General features: G+C 35.4%; 2 protein-coding genes across 2 annotated transcripts; both read right to left on the bottom strand.

Moving 5' to 3' along the window:
• Positions 1 to 251: 251 nt before the first annotated feature.
• Positions 252 to 11,053, bottom strand: LOC109239843 (UTP--glucose-1-phosphate uridylyltransferase-like). Its single transcript, XM_019406436.1, has 18 exons — positions 10,170 to 11,053; positions 7,380 to 7,471; positions 7,111 to 7,201; positions 5,513 to 5,573; positions 5,313 to 5,390; positions 5,187 to 5,231; positions 5,006 to 5,082; positions 4,472 to 4,544; positions 2,849 to 2,906; positions 2,689 to 2,735; positions 2,551 to 2,613; positions 2,188 to 2,219; positions 2,041 to 2,107; positions 1,799 to 1,882; positions 1,610 to 1,708; positions 1,425 to 1,529; positions 894 to 965; positions 252 to 808 (listed from the first exon to the last, which is right to left on the bottom strand). Exons 1-18 carry the CDS (start codon positions 10,802 to 10,804, stop codon positions 767 to 769), a joined length of 1,821 nt encoding a protein of 606 aa, XP_019261981.1. The 5' UTR covers positions 10,805 to 11,053; the 3' UTR covers positions 252 to 766.
• Positions 11,054 to 11,924: 871 nt separating this feature from the next.
• On the bottom strand, positions 11,925 to 14,968 carry LOC109239837 (annexin D3-like). The gene is made up of 6 exons (XM_019406429.1): positions 14,711 to 14,968; positions 14,209 to 14,354; positions 13,398 to 13,631; positions 12,833 to 13,045; positions 12,651 to 12,740; positions 11,925 to 12,415 (listed from the first exon to the last, which is right to left on the bottom strand). Exons 1-6 carry the CDS (start codon positions 14,796 to 14,798, stop codon positions 12,212 to 12,214), a joined length of 975 nt encoding a protein of 324 aa, XP_019261974.1. The 5' UTR covers positions 14,799 to 14,968; the 3' UTR covers positions 11,925 to 12,211.
• Between the last annotated feature and the right edge of the window lie 2,419 nt (positions 14,969 to 17,387).

The raw sequence follows: 17,387 nt of genomic DNA, 5'->3' as shown, positions 1-17,387 counted from the left end.
GAAGATTGAGTTGTGTTTGACATGAATTTCAATTTTAAAAAAAAGTTTGCGAAAATTAAAATCTGTTAGTGAAAATCAATGTGGAACACTTGAAATGCACTTTCACTAAAGTTCAGGTGTTGCATTTCACTATTTTACCATTACAAAGATAATACTCGCCCAAAAGGGCTCATTCTCCATTGTTTGGTTACTGGATAATGATTATGCGAAGGAAAAAAATCACTAAAAAGGTGAAAACGACATTCTTCATGTATAAACTTCAACTCCACATAATCTGCTTCAACAAAATATTTTTCATCATATTAAACATAGGATGTGCTTGATCTCATGTTCAATGCAAGCAATGGTCAAGTCTCTTGCTCCTTGCCAAAAGTGACAAATATGTCCAAGGGGAGACGTCTTCCTCTTAACCAATTACAAAAGATTGAGCACAATTAAATTAAATAAAAAGGACAAAAAAGAGATGCAAGACGTTAAGCTTGAGGGCTTACATGTCCTTTAGTAAACTTAGAGGGTTGAATCAGCAAAAATAAAGGGAGATTTGCTATTTCATAGTAAGACAAATCAGAATGAAGAAACAATTCTCACCCTTCCGTGAGCTTTTCATAATTTAGTTTTTCGAACTTGGAAAATGCTCGATCAGTTGCCGTTAATAATCGATGTAAAATTATATGATGCTTTCTTCTGCTCTTCAATATCTCTACTTTTGAATCAAGGAAAACTAGAAAAACAACCTTATTAGGGTATACATCATCTTGCATCCCATCTACAAGGAACTCGTTCCGATATCTGCCTGGCTGGTAATAAGCTGGTAAAACAAAAAAAGGCTCATTCAAAATAAAATTTAAGATGGTAGTGACAAGCGATTGAATGTAAGCTTAATAGTCACTTACCCTATTTCTGAGCTCCATTCCATCAGGAATAACTATTTTCATGCCTGGTCTTGCAGCAATACTGACTTTCCCCTAAATTCAAAAATAAAAAGGATCAGGAAGAATTATCAGAAAGCATTTAAAAGAAAACAGACGCCTGATAGTTGTTGAGATATATTAAAATAAATGATTCCTGAATAGATTGCTTACAAACAGAAGCTGAATCAAAGTAGAGCATGTCAACACGACAAAGGTCTTTATTCAAAAAAAGGAAGAAATAAAGCAAAGCAAAAAAAAATAAGAGAAAGGTATCTATTCAAAAATAACAACAATAAACTCAGTGTAATCCCACATGTGAGGTATGGGGAGGGTAGTGTGTACGCAGACCTTACCCCTACCTTGAGAAGGTAGAGAGGCTATTTCCGATAGACCCTCGGCTCAAGGAAAGACCAAAAGAAAAAGAAAAAAGAAAAGTAAGAACAATACAAAAAATAACAAAAAGTAAGATAGGGAGTACAATCCTGATGAGATTAATGCTTGTACATTTCTTACCTTGAGAGTTATGCCAGTTCCGAACCAAACATCCCCAGTCACCTTCAAGCTATCAAGTTCTATAATGCTTGGAATTGACTTGAAACGACTATGAAAATCATTAACCTGATCAACAATTTATTTATGTTAAATATATGAAATAAATTGATAAAAGAATGTTGTAAAGATAAGAGGAACATATTTACATTTCCAAACTCGGGTCCTAATTCAATAGAAGGATCCTTGGGATTTGCTCTTGCTGCATTTCTCACCAACGTGCCTTCAGCTGACGTGTAAAGATCTGACTGCAGAATATAATTATGAAGCGAAAGTTAGTAGATCTAGAGTCTAATATCGTGGGTAGAAAGTCCAGTTAACAAAATCATCCCTTCAACCTGCAAAATGAGCAAATCTGATGTTCTTTCAACTGGAAGATATCTTGACGATGGACTGTCAATAGCAAATGCTCGATCGAAAAACTGGAACACATGAGAAGGTAAGGTGGCATAGAACATTAGAAAGAGCAACACAAAAACAAAGATTGGACAAGCTTTGATGTATATGTGTAACAATGTATTTCTACTTGAAGGTGTTATTGCTTCAGGAACATATCCTTTTGACTTTTGGATAGTAATACCTTTGAACTGGTAAAACCCAGATCACTTCTCTGTAGTAACCTCTCAACGCAGCTCATACTCATCCACCTGAAAAGAAAAACTGAGTCAAAAACTTTTGGTTCCTTTATCTTTTCCACAATGAAAGGAAAAAAAAATAAACCACTTACATTGTATTGATTGATTTGACACTCTCCTTTGACTTTGAGCCACCAACAATGAAAAACAAAAAACCAAAAATAAGATTTGTCATACAACGCGAATCATTGCAACTCTACTACACTGCAGTAACAGTTCACATAAATAAATTTACAGGGTCAGTTGGGCGCAGGGATGGAGGCAACTGCTGAGCCCCACATACTGCTTTCTTGCGTTTTCTCAAAGCTTTAGAAACCGTGGTGGGGTTATTTATAACAGCTAACTTGGTGACTTGGTTCAGGTCAAGTATAAAACTCGGACCTCTTGTGAAATTAAACTTTGTCCGAACAGGGAAACTATCAAACAACACACTGAAAATTCAGACCATGACCAACCTGAATCCTCGCTTCCTGAGGCGGAAGACCCCTCTCTTCCGTTCCTGAGGTGGTAGGCATCACCTGAAATATTGAAAATTATATGCAGCAGCAAGCAGGTACGAAAAAGAGCTGAAATTAGCAGCTGTTTGGTGATACCTCGACGCAATGTTCTACGCTGTTCTTAATCAAATGACTCAGGATTTCTGAATAAACAAATCAAGGAGCTGCCCGAAACAATATCACTCAGAAGATAAAAGATTCCAATCACCTCATGAAGAAAAATAATAAACAAATTATAAAACCAGCACAAGGATACTTGGGTCAACAACTTCAGCAAGGTTATCTGACTGCAGCAGAAGGAAATACTCCTTACCCTGTAAAACACATTGAAGTATGTTTTCCTTATTCACGTCCCAGTCAAATAGCTTCACATAATTGAGAAATATATTTATATGTATATCTGCTGCGCATACATGCCCATCAAAAGTCAAGAGAATCCATGCAATTACATGAAAGAATGTTCTAGATGCGTTCTATGTGTTTAGATCAATAGCATTGAATACTCTTCCTAATTCTATCATAGTTATGAATCTCATTTTTAGGTGATAATCCTCATTAAATATAACTCATTTCTCATGTAATAGGAATTTTCCTAGTTTAATGTAGGCTAAACTACTATATAAAGGATGTTCTAGATTCGTTCTATGTGTTTAGATCAATAGCATTGAATACTCTTCCTAACTCTATCATAGCTATGAATCTCAATTTTAGGTGATAATCCTCATTTAATATAACTCATTTTTCATGTAATAGGAATTTTCCTAGTTTAATGTAGGCTAAACTACTATATAAAGGAGTCCTCTTTTAGGTTTGTTACCCAATTCAATAAGAAGCCTCGTCTGGTATCAGTGCTTCTACAACCTTCTGAAGACTAAAGTAGCTTAAGCCGCCGGCTTAAACAAAAAAATTCCTTCTTTCATAAGTTTATTTTTATTGCATCTTTCCACTGAAGTCTGGTTGTAACACGCTACTTTTCGGTGATTATTGTGGCGACATCATCGCTGTCGACCACTATTCCAACCTTTTTTCAGGGCAAATTTTCAAGCAAACATTCCTTGAAACTTTTTCTTCTCTTGTTTTCTTCTTGGTATCAGAATTAGAGGTATTAAGTCCTTCAGCTGAACATTGAATTTTAGTTGTGGTTCCGACAACTTTTTTGGTTACCTTTTAGCTGTTCAGTTCAAGCTATGCCGATGGTGTGGTACATATTAGCATCTCTCTGCTTCTCCTTAATCGCAGAAAAAAATTCCTCTTCCTGTCTGCTATAGAGAGCACTTTCTCCCACTATACAATATCCAGTGATTTTTCCAGGAAATAATTCCAGCACCATTTTCCTTTACGCGGATTATTCATTATTTCAGAGACACTATTCACGTGACTAGTTTACTATAGCTTGACTTACAGTATTTCTTGTTTTCAAAATTGGCAAACTCAAGTTGATTCACCACCTTGAGTATGATAGGGCATATTATAAGAGAATAAATGCAATTAAATGTTTAAACTATCAAGATTTATTCTATGTATTTAGGTATCTCACTGTGTAGGTAATTTTCTTTTTTTTTTTTTTTTACTAACAACAACAACATACCCAATGTGTTCCCACAAGTGGGGTTTGGGGAGGGAAATTTCCTTTTCTACTAACCCTCTTTATTTCATATAGTATGAATTTTCCTTATTTCCGTGTACCATAATATCCTATATAAGGGTGCTCTTTTATGTTGATAACATCTCAATTCAATCAGAAATTTTCTCTTCTCACAGTATGCACGTTATCTGTGTGCGTGTGTATAGGAAAAGCACATAAAATAGTACTTTCTAATGGACCTGCTAAAGTCTTAGTTTTGATAACAATAAAACTGAACACCATACACATCTCTACCTGAGAAATTAGTGGTTCAAGTTTTCCACTGCTGTTCAAAGAAAGGAAAACCTCCAGCAGGTTGGAAGGATATCTACCATGTCAAAAAGGCATTAGGTGAGAAAAAGAAATTAGCTGAAACCAATATAGTTCAAGATCTAAACAAGCAATGAGCTTCATGGCAATCATTAAAAGGTTTAATGGTCATCAGAAAAGGAAATTAATTGCTTCAGTGAAAAGGAAAAAAAGTGCCAATTACATACAAGTAGTGCAAAACCAGTGCACCGTAACGTTTATATGAAATACTCTTGAAATGCCTTAAGAAACTGAGGACATCATAATAGTCTTTTTTTCTTTTTCCTTTTTCTCAACTTCTTTTCTATCAGAGAAAGGTTCAATTTCCCTTCTTTTTTTTTTCCAACTTCTTCTACCCTTGAATTACACCACAGAATTCCTAGTGTAAGAATGACACATTTGAATCATAATTTGGAATGCTAATATGTACAAGCAGATAGAGATACCAAGGGGGAGAAAAAGAGACGGGGGGAAACATACAGTTCGTCATGAGTTCTTGATTTATCAAGGGTCCGTGACCCTGGCATATCTTCAATATTTTCTTGTTGATGTTGGCTCTACAAATCCATGATAAGAGCTTTTTACTTCACAAAAAACAAAAGAATGGAAAAAAGAAAAGACAGAAAACACATCACATGTCAGAATATTTTAAACAACAAACCTGAATGAAAGTGTGGATATTTTTATTCGGGTGCTTCTCCAACACCTAATTTAACCAATCGGCTGATTAGTTTCCAGAAAAATCTCATTAAAGAACTCAGAGTACAGGTGATATAAGATCAGTCACCTTCAGGATGCCATCGTGTGTACTAGGAGTATTCATCATAAGCAATGGAATATTGCAACCATATTTCGAGTTGATGGACTGAAAACATATATAGAGCCAGTTATCCAAAAATTATTCATTTCAAATTGGTGATAACCTATAACAATGATTTGCATAAAAAAATGGGAAATACACTCCAGAAGGGCCAGTAAATGACCTACCTCAATATGATTGACGACCAAATCCAGACAAGTAAATCCATGGCATACTTCAAGTGCAGATCTGCATATCAAAGCAACAGTAAATAAATAAAGATAAAATCAAGACTAGGATAATTTATCAAAAGCAAACAAATTTAATTTGTAATTTCACTGCATTTACATGGGTCCTTTATTTATTCTTCCAGAACACAACCATTTTTGTGATTGAACATTGAATTCACTAGATAAAAAAGGTACGTTTTTTCTAATACAGTAAAATCTTCAAATCAGTACAGGTCATGAGTGAGAGCTCTCTTAATAGTAAAAAAAACTTTCCGTGGATGAAGATAAACAGGTGAAGGTCTTCCACCCACCTTAACTTGTATTTTCTTCTTTTCTTCTAACTTAAAAGGCAAAAAGTCAAATACAATGACTCCAAAAGTCAACAAGGAATGCATGACTTATGGAGATATTATAAAATGAAGATTAGAATAACAAGGTGTATATGGCGAACAATATATGTAAAGATATAACAAAATTTTCAGATAATCCGCAGTCCATAATTCATATCCTTAGACAGAGTGCTATGGCATTAGCATATAAAATTTCTAGAACTGGAACATTAGACTACTCTATAGAACAAGATTGAGAATCAAAAAAGAAAGCCTTAAATGTTTTTACCAGGAGTTAATTGCAGATAAAAATCTTAAAGCTGTAGAAGGGATTCTTCACTCTAATTACTAGTACAATGACTGCACTTTCCTATAGATTGTAATCACTTAGGAATAATAAAAGGAGGAAAAGAGAACTTCTGAACATCAAACACAGTAAGAGAGGGAAATCCCCCAGGCGTTTATTGGGAAATGAGATCAAAATTAAAGTTAACTGTCATTTTTACACAAGTGGAACATTTTATATGCACAAAAGTAGTCACATCCAAATGGAAAGGAAGTTTTTGCTATCTACGTGGTACAACATTTTCACTTTCTCCTGTAGAAATAACTCTGGAGGAGATGTAAAATAAACAGGCTAAGTTCTTACTTCCTTTTCTCACCAGGAAAATATAAATTGCAGAATTTATGAAAGTTTAACGGGCATGAAGCACCTCCAGAGTGGAAAGGAAGTTAGTATCTGTAAACATAATAAAACAGAAGCTCTAGGTGGTGCAAGTGTGCCTAAAGCCCTCATACCATAGAATTAAAGAAGGCACTTAAATCAAAGAAGAGAAATAGAAGACTTTCTATTTGGACAGAACATGTATATTACAAAGTTTCAACTCTCAGGGGTTGGCCTGGTGGCAATAGACTTGAGCCTTGGGGTTTGCTCCCTTTCAAGGTCTCAAGTTCGAAACCCACTGGGTGCAAACAATTTCTGAGGGCCATCGGACTGGGTAAAACCTGAATTAACCGTGGTGCACTTGCGGGAAACTCCTTGCCGAGGGCCTGTGCACCCCCGGGATTAGCCGGGGCTCTTAGAGACTCGGACACCCGGTGCAAATAAAAAAAAAAATGTATATTACGAAGTTTCAGCTTTAAGTAAATAAAAATAATGTTAGAGCCACTAATCTTTTGGAATGTACTAATCAATCAGTATATCTCAACTCTCAACTGATTGCTTACTTTGGTCCACTGAAACCCATATCTGATCCCAAATTACTATTGAACTTTAACACAACAAGTTTGTCCAGTAGCTGCTTAATCTCTGTAAGATCTGCAGAAATAGGAGACCAAGTGACTGATATATCATTCAGATACATAAATAAAGCATGATTGAGTTGACTTAATGCCTACATCCCTTAAAACCATAAGTATTTGTAAGAAGAAAAAATAATCAATGATATTTTTTTTTTTTGATAAGAATCAACAAGATTATAAGATCACATATTTACCCTCAGAAGCAGGTTCTAATCTTTCATAAGGCAGAACGTAAATTTTATCCTTGCTAGCCATCTTGATCTTGTCAAGTTGTTCAGCTTCCTCTCTGAATCCATATTGCATTCAGGGATAAAAAATTCAATAAAACAGCGAATTAAAACTTGAACACTGCCAGAAACTAATAAAGTTAGAAGCACTCAAACATACAAAATTACAACTCTCTACCTATATCTAAATACCAAAACTGTTTCAAATACTTCAACTGTACACGTGTAGCAGTTCCTTTAGCTAGTGAACAGGAAGATATCATCGTTAGACGAAATTGAATCATCAAAACAGTAACTTTAAGATACATAAGTGGTTTTCAAATTAAGTAAGCTGATAACAAACTAATCATCTCTTGTTGCATTGCAGGTTGGCTGGATAACTATGGACGGGTCCGTTGCATTCTCAACAACAACAACAACAACAACCCAGTAAAATCCCACGGATGCGGGGCCTGGGGAGGGTAGTGTGTACGCAGACCTTACCCCTACCTTGATGGAGTAAAGAGGTTGTTTCAGATAGACCATCGGCTCAAGATAACGAAAAAGAGGAAAAGAGATAAAATATCAGTACCATCAACAGAAACCATAGATAATAATAACAACATCACAAGAACCAGAAAATGGATGAAACGCAATAACAATAACCAGTAAAGAAGGCCCGATGCTATGAAAAATGGAAGAATAGTGTGAACACAACATTAACCGCTGGCAGTCTAAGACAAACCCTATCAAACTAGCCTCACACCCGGTACGAAGTAGAAAAATGCTCAGCTACCTCCTAACCTACAACCCTAATGCTCGACTTCCACATCTTCCTATCAAGGGCCATGTCCTCGGAAATCTGAAGTCACGCCATGTCCTGCCTAATCACTTCTCCTCAATACTTCTTAGGGAGCCCTCTATCTTTTCTCGTACCCGCCAAAGCCAACCGCTCACAGCTTCTTACTGGGGCATCAGGGCTTCTCCTCCACACATGTCCGAACCATATAAGCCTCGCTTCCCGCATCTTGTCTTCTATAGGAGTCACGCCCACCTTATCCCGAATATCTTCATTCCAAATCTTATCCATCCTAGTGTGCCCGCATATCCACCTCAACATCCTCATTTTTGCTACTTTTATCTTTTGTATATGTGAGTTCTTAACCGGCCAACACTCTACCCCATACAACATGGCCGGTCTAACCACCACTCTATAAAACTTACCTTTGCTAACCTCAATTTCATCCATCCCACCCCAATACGATGTGTGACGTCCTCGTCGATCTCCCCGTCCTCCTGGATAACCGACCCAAGGTACTTGAAACTGCCTCTCTTGGGGATGACCTGTGATCCAAGCCTCACGTCCATGCTCGCTTCCCTCGACTCGGCGCTGAACTTGCACTCCGGGTATTTTGTCTTTGTCCTGCTCAACTTGAAACCCTTAGACTCAAGGGCCTGTCTCCAAACTCCCAACCTCTCATTAACACCGCCTCGCGTCTCATCAATCAGAACTATGTCATCAGCGAATAACATACACCACGGTACCTCCCCTTGGATATGTCATGTCAGTGCGTCCATCACCAGGGGTCCATTGCATTCTCATTGTTTAAAATTAGCAATGACAGTGGAGGTAGCAAAACGAGTTGGAGATAGGAGAGGATCTTCTCTTTTAGAGAATAGAATGAATGAATAAGGGGATTGTTCCATAATAGTGAGAACGATGTAGAAAGCATCAAAATATCTTTTTATTTCACTTATTATTTGTACAAAGAGAAAAACTATGTTTTTCTTTTTTGGATAGCTGGTCAAACTTGGTTGAATACAATGTATGACTCGACCAGAGTCACGCGCACACTTGTACATATATCTTGACGCTGACTTGGTGCTTATTACTGAAACTTTATGACTTATCAAACCAAAAATACTCCTAAAGCATGCCTATTCTGGAAATCCACATGCAATAGCAAACATAGTTCGAACCTAAGGTTCGCTAAGTTTATTTAATCATGCATGACAGCATGAGACATCCACACATGTTAAACTCTTAAGCCTGCTTATCAAAAATGTAACCTCTCAACCCCAGCAAAAGCAAGAAAATGTTTCAAATAAGATACATGAGGAGAAAACATAAGAGGTCTAATATCATATGTGCAAAGAATCAGATCACACAGTCATTCTCTCTTAGGCCAAAATTTCAGCCTATCTAAATTTTATGAGCAGTTGGAATAAATCACAGAAGATGTTTCAGTCAATTTTGGAATGTAATGTAAATTTCCCTACCATGGCTTTTTATGCTACTTTATGTGGTTCTTAGTTAGTTATAATCATTTTAACTGAAGCTTATGCTGCTACTTTAGACGGTCCTACATTTTTTCTGAGAAGGTACTTTAGACAGTTATACCTTCGGGTGTTATTCCTAGAAATTCTGGACCAATTTCTTCTTTTCTTCTAGTCTCACTATAAGTCTAGCATTTCCTTTTCTCCTAGTTTTTAATACCACAATGTATTATTCAATATCCAACCATCATAATAAGGTGATCAAATAGGTAGAGTTAACCTCTCATTTCCTGCAGAACAGCTAGTCCCCTAGATACATTAACCGTTATAGTGCCATGATAACTAGGTAGAGTGAACACGATATCCCAGTTAAGTCAATGAGATAGGCACTAATAGACACACATGTATGAGTTCCAATTCATTGACACCCAAAACAAGCACAATAACACATAGCTTAGACTTTTAAGGAGAATTTCAAATACTACTAAGAAGCGATAGTACCTAATATCAGGCTTCGCAATCGCAGAAGCTCCCAAAGCAGCATTCAACCTTCTCTGCTCATAGAGGAAAGTCTTTGTAATCAAATTACAAAACAAGTACACAAATTGCACCGAATCATTTGCGGGCACAGGATAGGTAATTTTCTTGTAAATATCCCAAGGCATACTCGAATCAACAAGACCCACAATCGGAATTTGCAACTTAGAAGCTTCCTGAATCACAGAAGACTTCCTCTCCGTATCGAAAATCACCACGCAATCAGGGGGCTGCACAGCCGCAAGGTTCAACTTCTTATTCCGACCTCGAAACTTTCTCGGACTCGAACTGTTTGTTAAAAAGCCTCCAAGACGCCAGGAGGTATCATTCCTGCATCCAATGGTTTTGGTCATCTGATCGATTATTTCGTCGAAAAGGGTATTGGTGTTGACGAAAATGAAGCGGGCTCTGTTGCGAACGAGCTCGCCAATGAAGGAACAGGCGTTGCGGAGGCAGATGAGTGTCTTGTCGGAGTCTATGATTGTCATTGCGTTTCGGCTGCCGCATGAGTAGATTTTAAAGTGGTGTGCTGCAACGCGACGACCCAAATGGGCGTTAGTGCTGAGAAGCTTTTGGATTACTACTGAATGGATTGTCATTTTGGGGAAATATTTGGAAATGGTTGATGAAAAGGGTTGTAAATTAGTAAAGAAAAATTGTTCTTCTTTCTTGTAGATGCATTAAGTTGAGCAACAAGACTTTAGATCTATGAGTTTCTGTTTTCCAATGGCAAATTGCAGGTTGGGGGAGATTCAGGGTTTAAGGGTTTGAGCACAACACTAGCTGAGGCCAGAGTGCAGCAACTAGCGCCTCCGGCCGCTAAAGTCGTCCAATTGTATTTGACAAGGGTGTCCAATAAACCGGCTCGATTCGGTCCTTTTGTTAAGGGGACCGGTTTTGGGCTGAGGATTTTTTTTTTTTTTCGTAATTCTTTTTACATGAAATTTTTTAAATAAATTTAATTTAGGTATATTGTCAGATTAAAAGTTAAAATATTACATATCAATTTTAAAAAAATATAATTTGACAATACTCCAAAAAAATAGTGCAAATTCAAACTCCAATTATTTTACTGATCATTTAAACCTAGTTTAAGTCTTCAACTTCAAATATGGTACTTTTCATCTCACGAATTGAGCCATTTGAAATTATTCTTTTGTTCCCTCAATCTGCATTGACCCAATTTATGAAGTAAACAAGTACATGCAAAGTTCGTCGAGGTAGTCAACTTCCTTCTCTCCAAGTTCCATTCTTCCTTTAACTAAATGCACTTTCTAATGCTAATAGTTGGTATTTCACTTGCAATTTTCTATCCACCAATTTAGAATATTAAAATCATCTTGATTATCGTAAATAAAAATTAAGTTTGTTAAGTTCGGAATAAAATTTGTATTTGTGGTTAATATCTTATTGAAAATATCAAAAGTACCGAAAATATTTGAAAGATGGAGTAGCGATAATAGTACAAAAAATCTTTAAGTGCGTGTGATAATGATGATAATTATTGTTGCGCTCCATAATTTTTTCGAAATGTTCTTGTGGCATAATTTAATTAATTGTGAGTTGTTGGGTGGTAACGATGCATGTTTGAAGTGGTAGGAATAGTGTTAATTGGGCAGTATGGATGCTTGCATGATTATAACAATTGCTTTATACATTATGAGATCACCTTTAAAAATAATTACAGGTAAATGTCCAAAATACATTGACTCAATGACCTGAAAAATAAGACAGCCAATCTGCTGCAACATATTAATTAACACTAATAGTGTAAAAATATTACACTTTGAGACAATCTGCAGTAATGTTTTGTTTCTACAGTAGAACCGAAAGTCCAACATTTATTCAGAAACGAAGGGCCAAACCAGAATTAAGGTACACAATCATTCTTCTTCTACTGCTAATACAAAGAACAAAAATCACCCTCACCAATACTGATACATCAATTTCAAAGCAAACCAAGTTGAATACAAACACTACAAACCACTGTCTGGCTGTGCAAGTACCTACTCATTGGCCCCCAGCAGGGTCATTAGGAACTCCCTGTAGTAACCTGATGTGTCATCAGCTACTGCATATTCAACAGTAGTATTCTTCTTTTTGAAATATTCTTCCTTAACTTTGATCATATCAATTTCAGCTCTAGTTATAATTGCTCTAGTTAGAGAATCCTCATCAGTTCCTAGCCCATCAGTGGATTTTTTTACGACCTGAGATGCCCAGATACGGAGGAGAAAATGAGAGAGGATTATTTAGTCGCTGTCATTAGGCGATGAACAATACCAGATATATCCCAGTGGACATAAAATTATTATGAAACAGTCAAATCAAGATAAATTTGTTCGGGTCAGGAGGGAGGAGCAGCTCTGCTAAAAAGGGGTAATAAAGATTAACAAAAAGAAAGGCAGTCTAACAAGGCCATCTTTTTATGACTATTTTTGTTACCTCAGCGAAATGCTTCTCTGGGGAGTCTATGCACCAAATAACCACTTTCAAGATAGACTCCAAAGGACCTTCGCCAGAATTCGATATATCCTGTGATGGTAAGTCGGTCCAAGAAGATAGGATTAATTAAAGAGCAAGAAGTAGTGAAACGAAGTTAATCTGGTGGCTTAAAGATGACTGACCTGATATATGGAGAATCCGTAGTTTTGCTCATAGCACCGAAAAGTTGCCTTAAGCTGATGAATGTTCCTGGTGCTGAGTATCAGGATGAGTTCATCACTATCTAATTGTTTTGTTCTAGTGGCTTCACGAAGCTTAGAAGCCTCTAGATTAGCAGTACTATGGTCGACCAATTCTTTGTCATATCTGTAGGAACTGACCAGACTGACTAGAACCTGCCCAACATCGATGCAATGCAACACTTCATACTGGTGCTTGTTAAACTTCATTTAAGAATATTTTAACAGTACAAGCTGATGATGAAGAGATGGACTAAACCAGATAACCTCAAAGTAATTGAGCCTGTACTTTGGTGAGGAAAATATCTTAAAATCATTTTTCAAAATAATGTTTTTGATCTTTGGTTGGAGAATGGAAAATATTTTCTTAAAAAATTTTTGGTTAAAGATTTATAATAATAGTAGCAATTTGGATAGTAGGAATTTCAATGCTAATGACTTTTCCAGAGATTAAACAATAGTGTTAGAACATTATTCATCTTCAATTAACAGTATGTGATGAATTAACCTTTTGGACAGGAAGAGAGACATGTGCTATGATATCCTCTTCAAGTGAACAGCCAAAGAGAGCACAATACACTTGTCTTACAGCAACTAGATGATCAGGAGTTGATGCACAGGCTATCTCTACTATCATTTGTAGACGGGCTATTTCGTCACGTATCCATGAATTTATTAAGACCTCATTTGCTAGCCTCGCGTCTCTTTCAGGAGGATCATATGCCCAGAGGATCACAGCTTTCTGTCATGCATCAAACATGAAATCCAGAGAAGTCAAAACTTTGAGATTAAGTAGTAACTATAACTGATACTATTCATATTCAGACACTAGAGTTGCTCATCTGCAGTAAAGAACAGTTAACAAGCTTATCCATATGTAATCCTTATTAACAAGTCTTTCTTTATTTCTGTTTTTTATTTTTAAAGTTTATGATGAAAAATTAAAGAACTTTTACATCCCAAAATTGGAACCTATAGTTTTTGAAGGTTCTTCCATGCATATAGCAGTTTAGTTCTTTGAATATTTGTAGAATCAAAACTCAAAACTGCAAACTTGTTGTAGCAAGTTAATCATATGCTTCAATTAAGAAGTGATTTTAGCTTTCTAGGAAATTATATGTGAGATAAAACTAATTCAACTGTACAAGTGACAAATCTTCCCTTCAGATTCTAATTATCCCTGAAAAGTAAAGAGACCAAAATCTTCAAATGTACCTTAAGGAATTACTAGGCTCGTAAGATGATCCCTTTAAATTGGGATTTTATTTAGTACTATAAGTAAACATATGTGTTGAAGGAAAAAAGAATAATTATAATACCCCGAAATCACCAGATAATTCAGAATGAAGATCATCAATGAGGGATTTGTCATAAAGCTGCTGATATGCTTCTTTGATCTTCTTCCTCTGGCTTGCATTTCTATGTCCCAACACACTTATTATAGCCTTCTCATCAGTTCCCAGTCCTAAAAAGGAGAAAAAACGAGTTTAATTTCTACTACTAACATTTTTTTAAACCGTCATGTCACCTAATAGATCATTTCAAGTAAATGCAATATGCAACCTGTTACAACAAATTTATGGACATATTAATTTACACAACAACAACAAATACGTAGGGTAATGTGTACGTATGAATGTCTTACCCCTACTTTGGCGAAGGTATAGCAACAGAAGATATGAAATTCATCACTATGACTTCTCATCATTCCCATCGAAGAAAATAAACGGAGGAAACGAAAAAGGTATTGACAAAATACCAAAAAGAAAAAAACACACAAGTGAAAAAGAAAGAAAGAAAGAAAGAAAGAAAGGGGTATACCGAAAAAAGATCCTTTGAAAGATTTCCTGAGTGTTTCAGCGTCTTGAGTTGGAGAGGGAACAACATCTGGTATTAGGAGACTGCCCATTTCTTCTTTAGAAGAAATCACAAATGAAGAGAAACGAACAAGTTATAAGAGAGAAGGGATGTGAATAAATAAGAATTTCGGTTTTGCTGGTTTAACTTCAGTTTCAGTTTCAGTTTCAGTTGTTTGACCAATTTGGCGTAACCGGGAGTTCGCACACTACTGTTTGCCCTTTATATTTCATTTGGACATTAATGCCCTTATGCACTACAATTAAGAACTTCTATCACGAAACGCTTTTAGCTTAATATTACTACTCCATTACACTACTTTGCGGAGTAATTAGATATCGGCATGCATTATTCTTTTGCTAGAATTTAATTTATATATATTATATATTATTATAAAAGTGGGAAGCCCTAAACTTAAAAGTTAAATTACCTAAATACCCTTATTATAAAAAAGATATTAAAAAAGAATACCAAATTTATTTGAAGGGATGTGACCCTTCAAATTAATTAGTTACTATGTTAAAAATATTCTAACAACTATTGTTGCCTTGCCAAATTATAAGAATAGAAAAATTATTTTCCGGCATTTCAAAGTGAGAAGTGAGAACCAAGCCTTAATAATTGTTGCTTGCCTTTTACTTTGGTTTTCATTTTGAATGAGATTTTTGAAGCCATTAGGGCCTTTATTAACGAGTGATCACTGGAAGGAGATAAAGAAAAGGGAATTTCTTGGAACGGCTAACCGTTTGGTATACTACCAAGTCAATATTTTTCATATCCCCTGCAAGAAAAATGTGTTCAAAAACAAAAAAAGAAACAGGTATGATCACATTTATCTCATTATATCTTTCCCGTTCATTCTTATATGCTATTTGTGAGGCACGTTCTAATGTTTAAGAATTCACATACTTTATTCATATGATTCTCGACAGATATAAATAAAAGTACGACAGTTAAATGTATTTTGATCAGTAGATACATTATATTCCCGCCGTACCATATTACTTGTCCACATAACTGAAAGAATTTGTCCCAAACTACTTGTCAATTTACAAAACCGAGATAGAAATAATTAAATTTTGCCATTTTACCCTTAAAATTAAATCTTTTTGAAAGTGTAAACAATACATTGACCACCTCTAAATATTGTAAAGTTCCTCCATTGTTAATCTTTGACATGTACACATTTAGTCGAAAGAGTGCATTAGTAAGAAATATTGTAAAGTTCCAAAAAAGATTCCTCCCGCCCATTTGCGTCCTTTATACTCCTATAAGAACAGTTCTTAAGCGAAGTACACATGCATGAATATATTTATGAAATAGATGGAGCAATAATTAACACTGATCATTCGAAATTTGATAATGTTTTCAAGTCAGTTTGAAAATTTTGGAGGAAAGGATTATTAGTGCAATGAAAAGTTCAGTTTTTTTTTTTTTTTTGTGTGTGTTTGTTCATATGCTCTATGCTACTACATTAATGAGAACTTTTGGATAAATGTTTTGGGAACACTTTATTAACTTGAGTTGATTAGTTTGAGGCTACATAGATAGAGTGTATTAAAAAGAGTTCAAAGGGTAAATTTGTAAAAATTCCCTTTTTATTTGTAATTTCTTACGGGGCGAGTAAAAGCGAAAATGGATAAGTAATATGGGACGGAGAGAATACTTAATTTGCTCTCTTGAAGAGCTTCAAAGTCTAGAAAATATAACTGATAGTACATGGCTCCTCAGAATTTCGGCTGCATGGTAAACATAGCTACGACGGAGAGCAAACTACCAAACCTGATATACTCCTTTGAAGAAATGCATTAATTAACAAAACAATACACTACCCATGCCGAAGCCAACTAACATCTTTGCCTTTCATATTTGCACACATTCAGTAGTTAAATCCTTAGAGAAAAACTTTTAGGATATACTTCAACGTATTCCTCCTTTTCTTTGATAAGTATAAAGTATCGATTCCCTCTCGAGAGTTTCACCGATACAAGGATAATCTGCAGAGGATTTGGCAACAATGTCATACATATAAAAATTACAACAAGTCAATCCGCTAAAAAACATGTGTTTATTCCAAGGATTGAACTTTCTCCCCTGATAATGAAGAATATCCTGTCAAATTTCTTTGAAATTTTTTTTCTGTATGCTTCTGTTTTATAACAACGACAAACAAATGGGAGAATTCCTAACGTTAGATTGTATCTGCCATAACATGCATGTTTGCTCACACGGCCAATTTTATGTTGTATTTTTAAGAGAGATAATAATATAAACAATAAAAGTCATGGTCATGACAAAACAACAAAGAACATACACAAGGAATATTGTTTATAAGGAAATATTAGGTGAGATGTGTTTCATTACATATTTGTACCTCATAAAATTAAAATAAGAAAAAATCACATATGTATCTAATTAAACTTTAATTGTTCATCTTTATAGGTTCATACGATATCATTAATTTGACCTCTACCAAGTAGCCCTATATATGATCGCCATTGATCATTCACAAAAACTTATACTTTATCATTTCATGATAATTATTTATTCAAAATTTTGTTTAAGTAGATGTTATTTTACAAAACTATATACTATATAGCTTGATACACACGTGCAATGCACGTGCCGAGAAACTAGTATA

This window comes from Nicotiana attenuata, unplaced genomic scaffold (genome assembly GCF_001879085.1).
Source record: "Nicotiana attenuata strain UT unplaced genomic scaffold, NIATTr2, whole genome shotgun sequence".
NCBI lineage: Eukaryota > Viridiplantae > Streptophyta > Magnoliopsida > Solanales > Solanaceae > Nicotiana > Nicotiana attenuata.
Note: the sequence above shows the minus strand (reverse complement) of the source record. Positions and strands in the feature narration are given on the sequence as shown.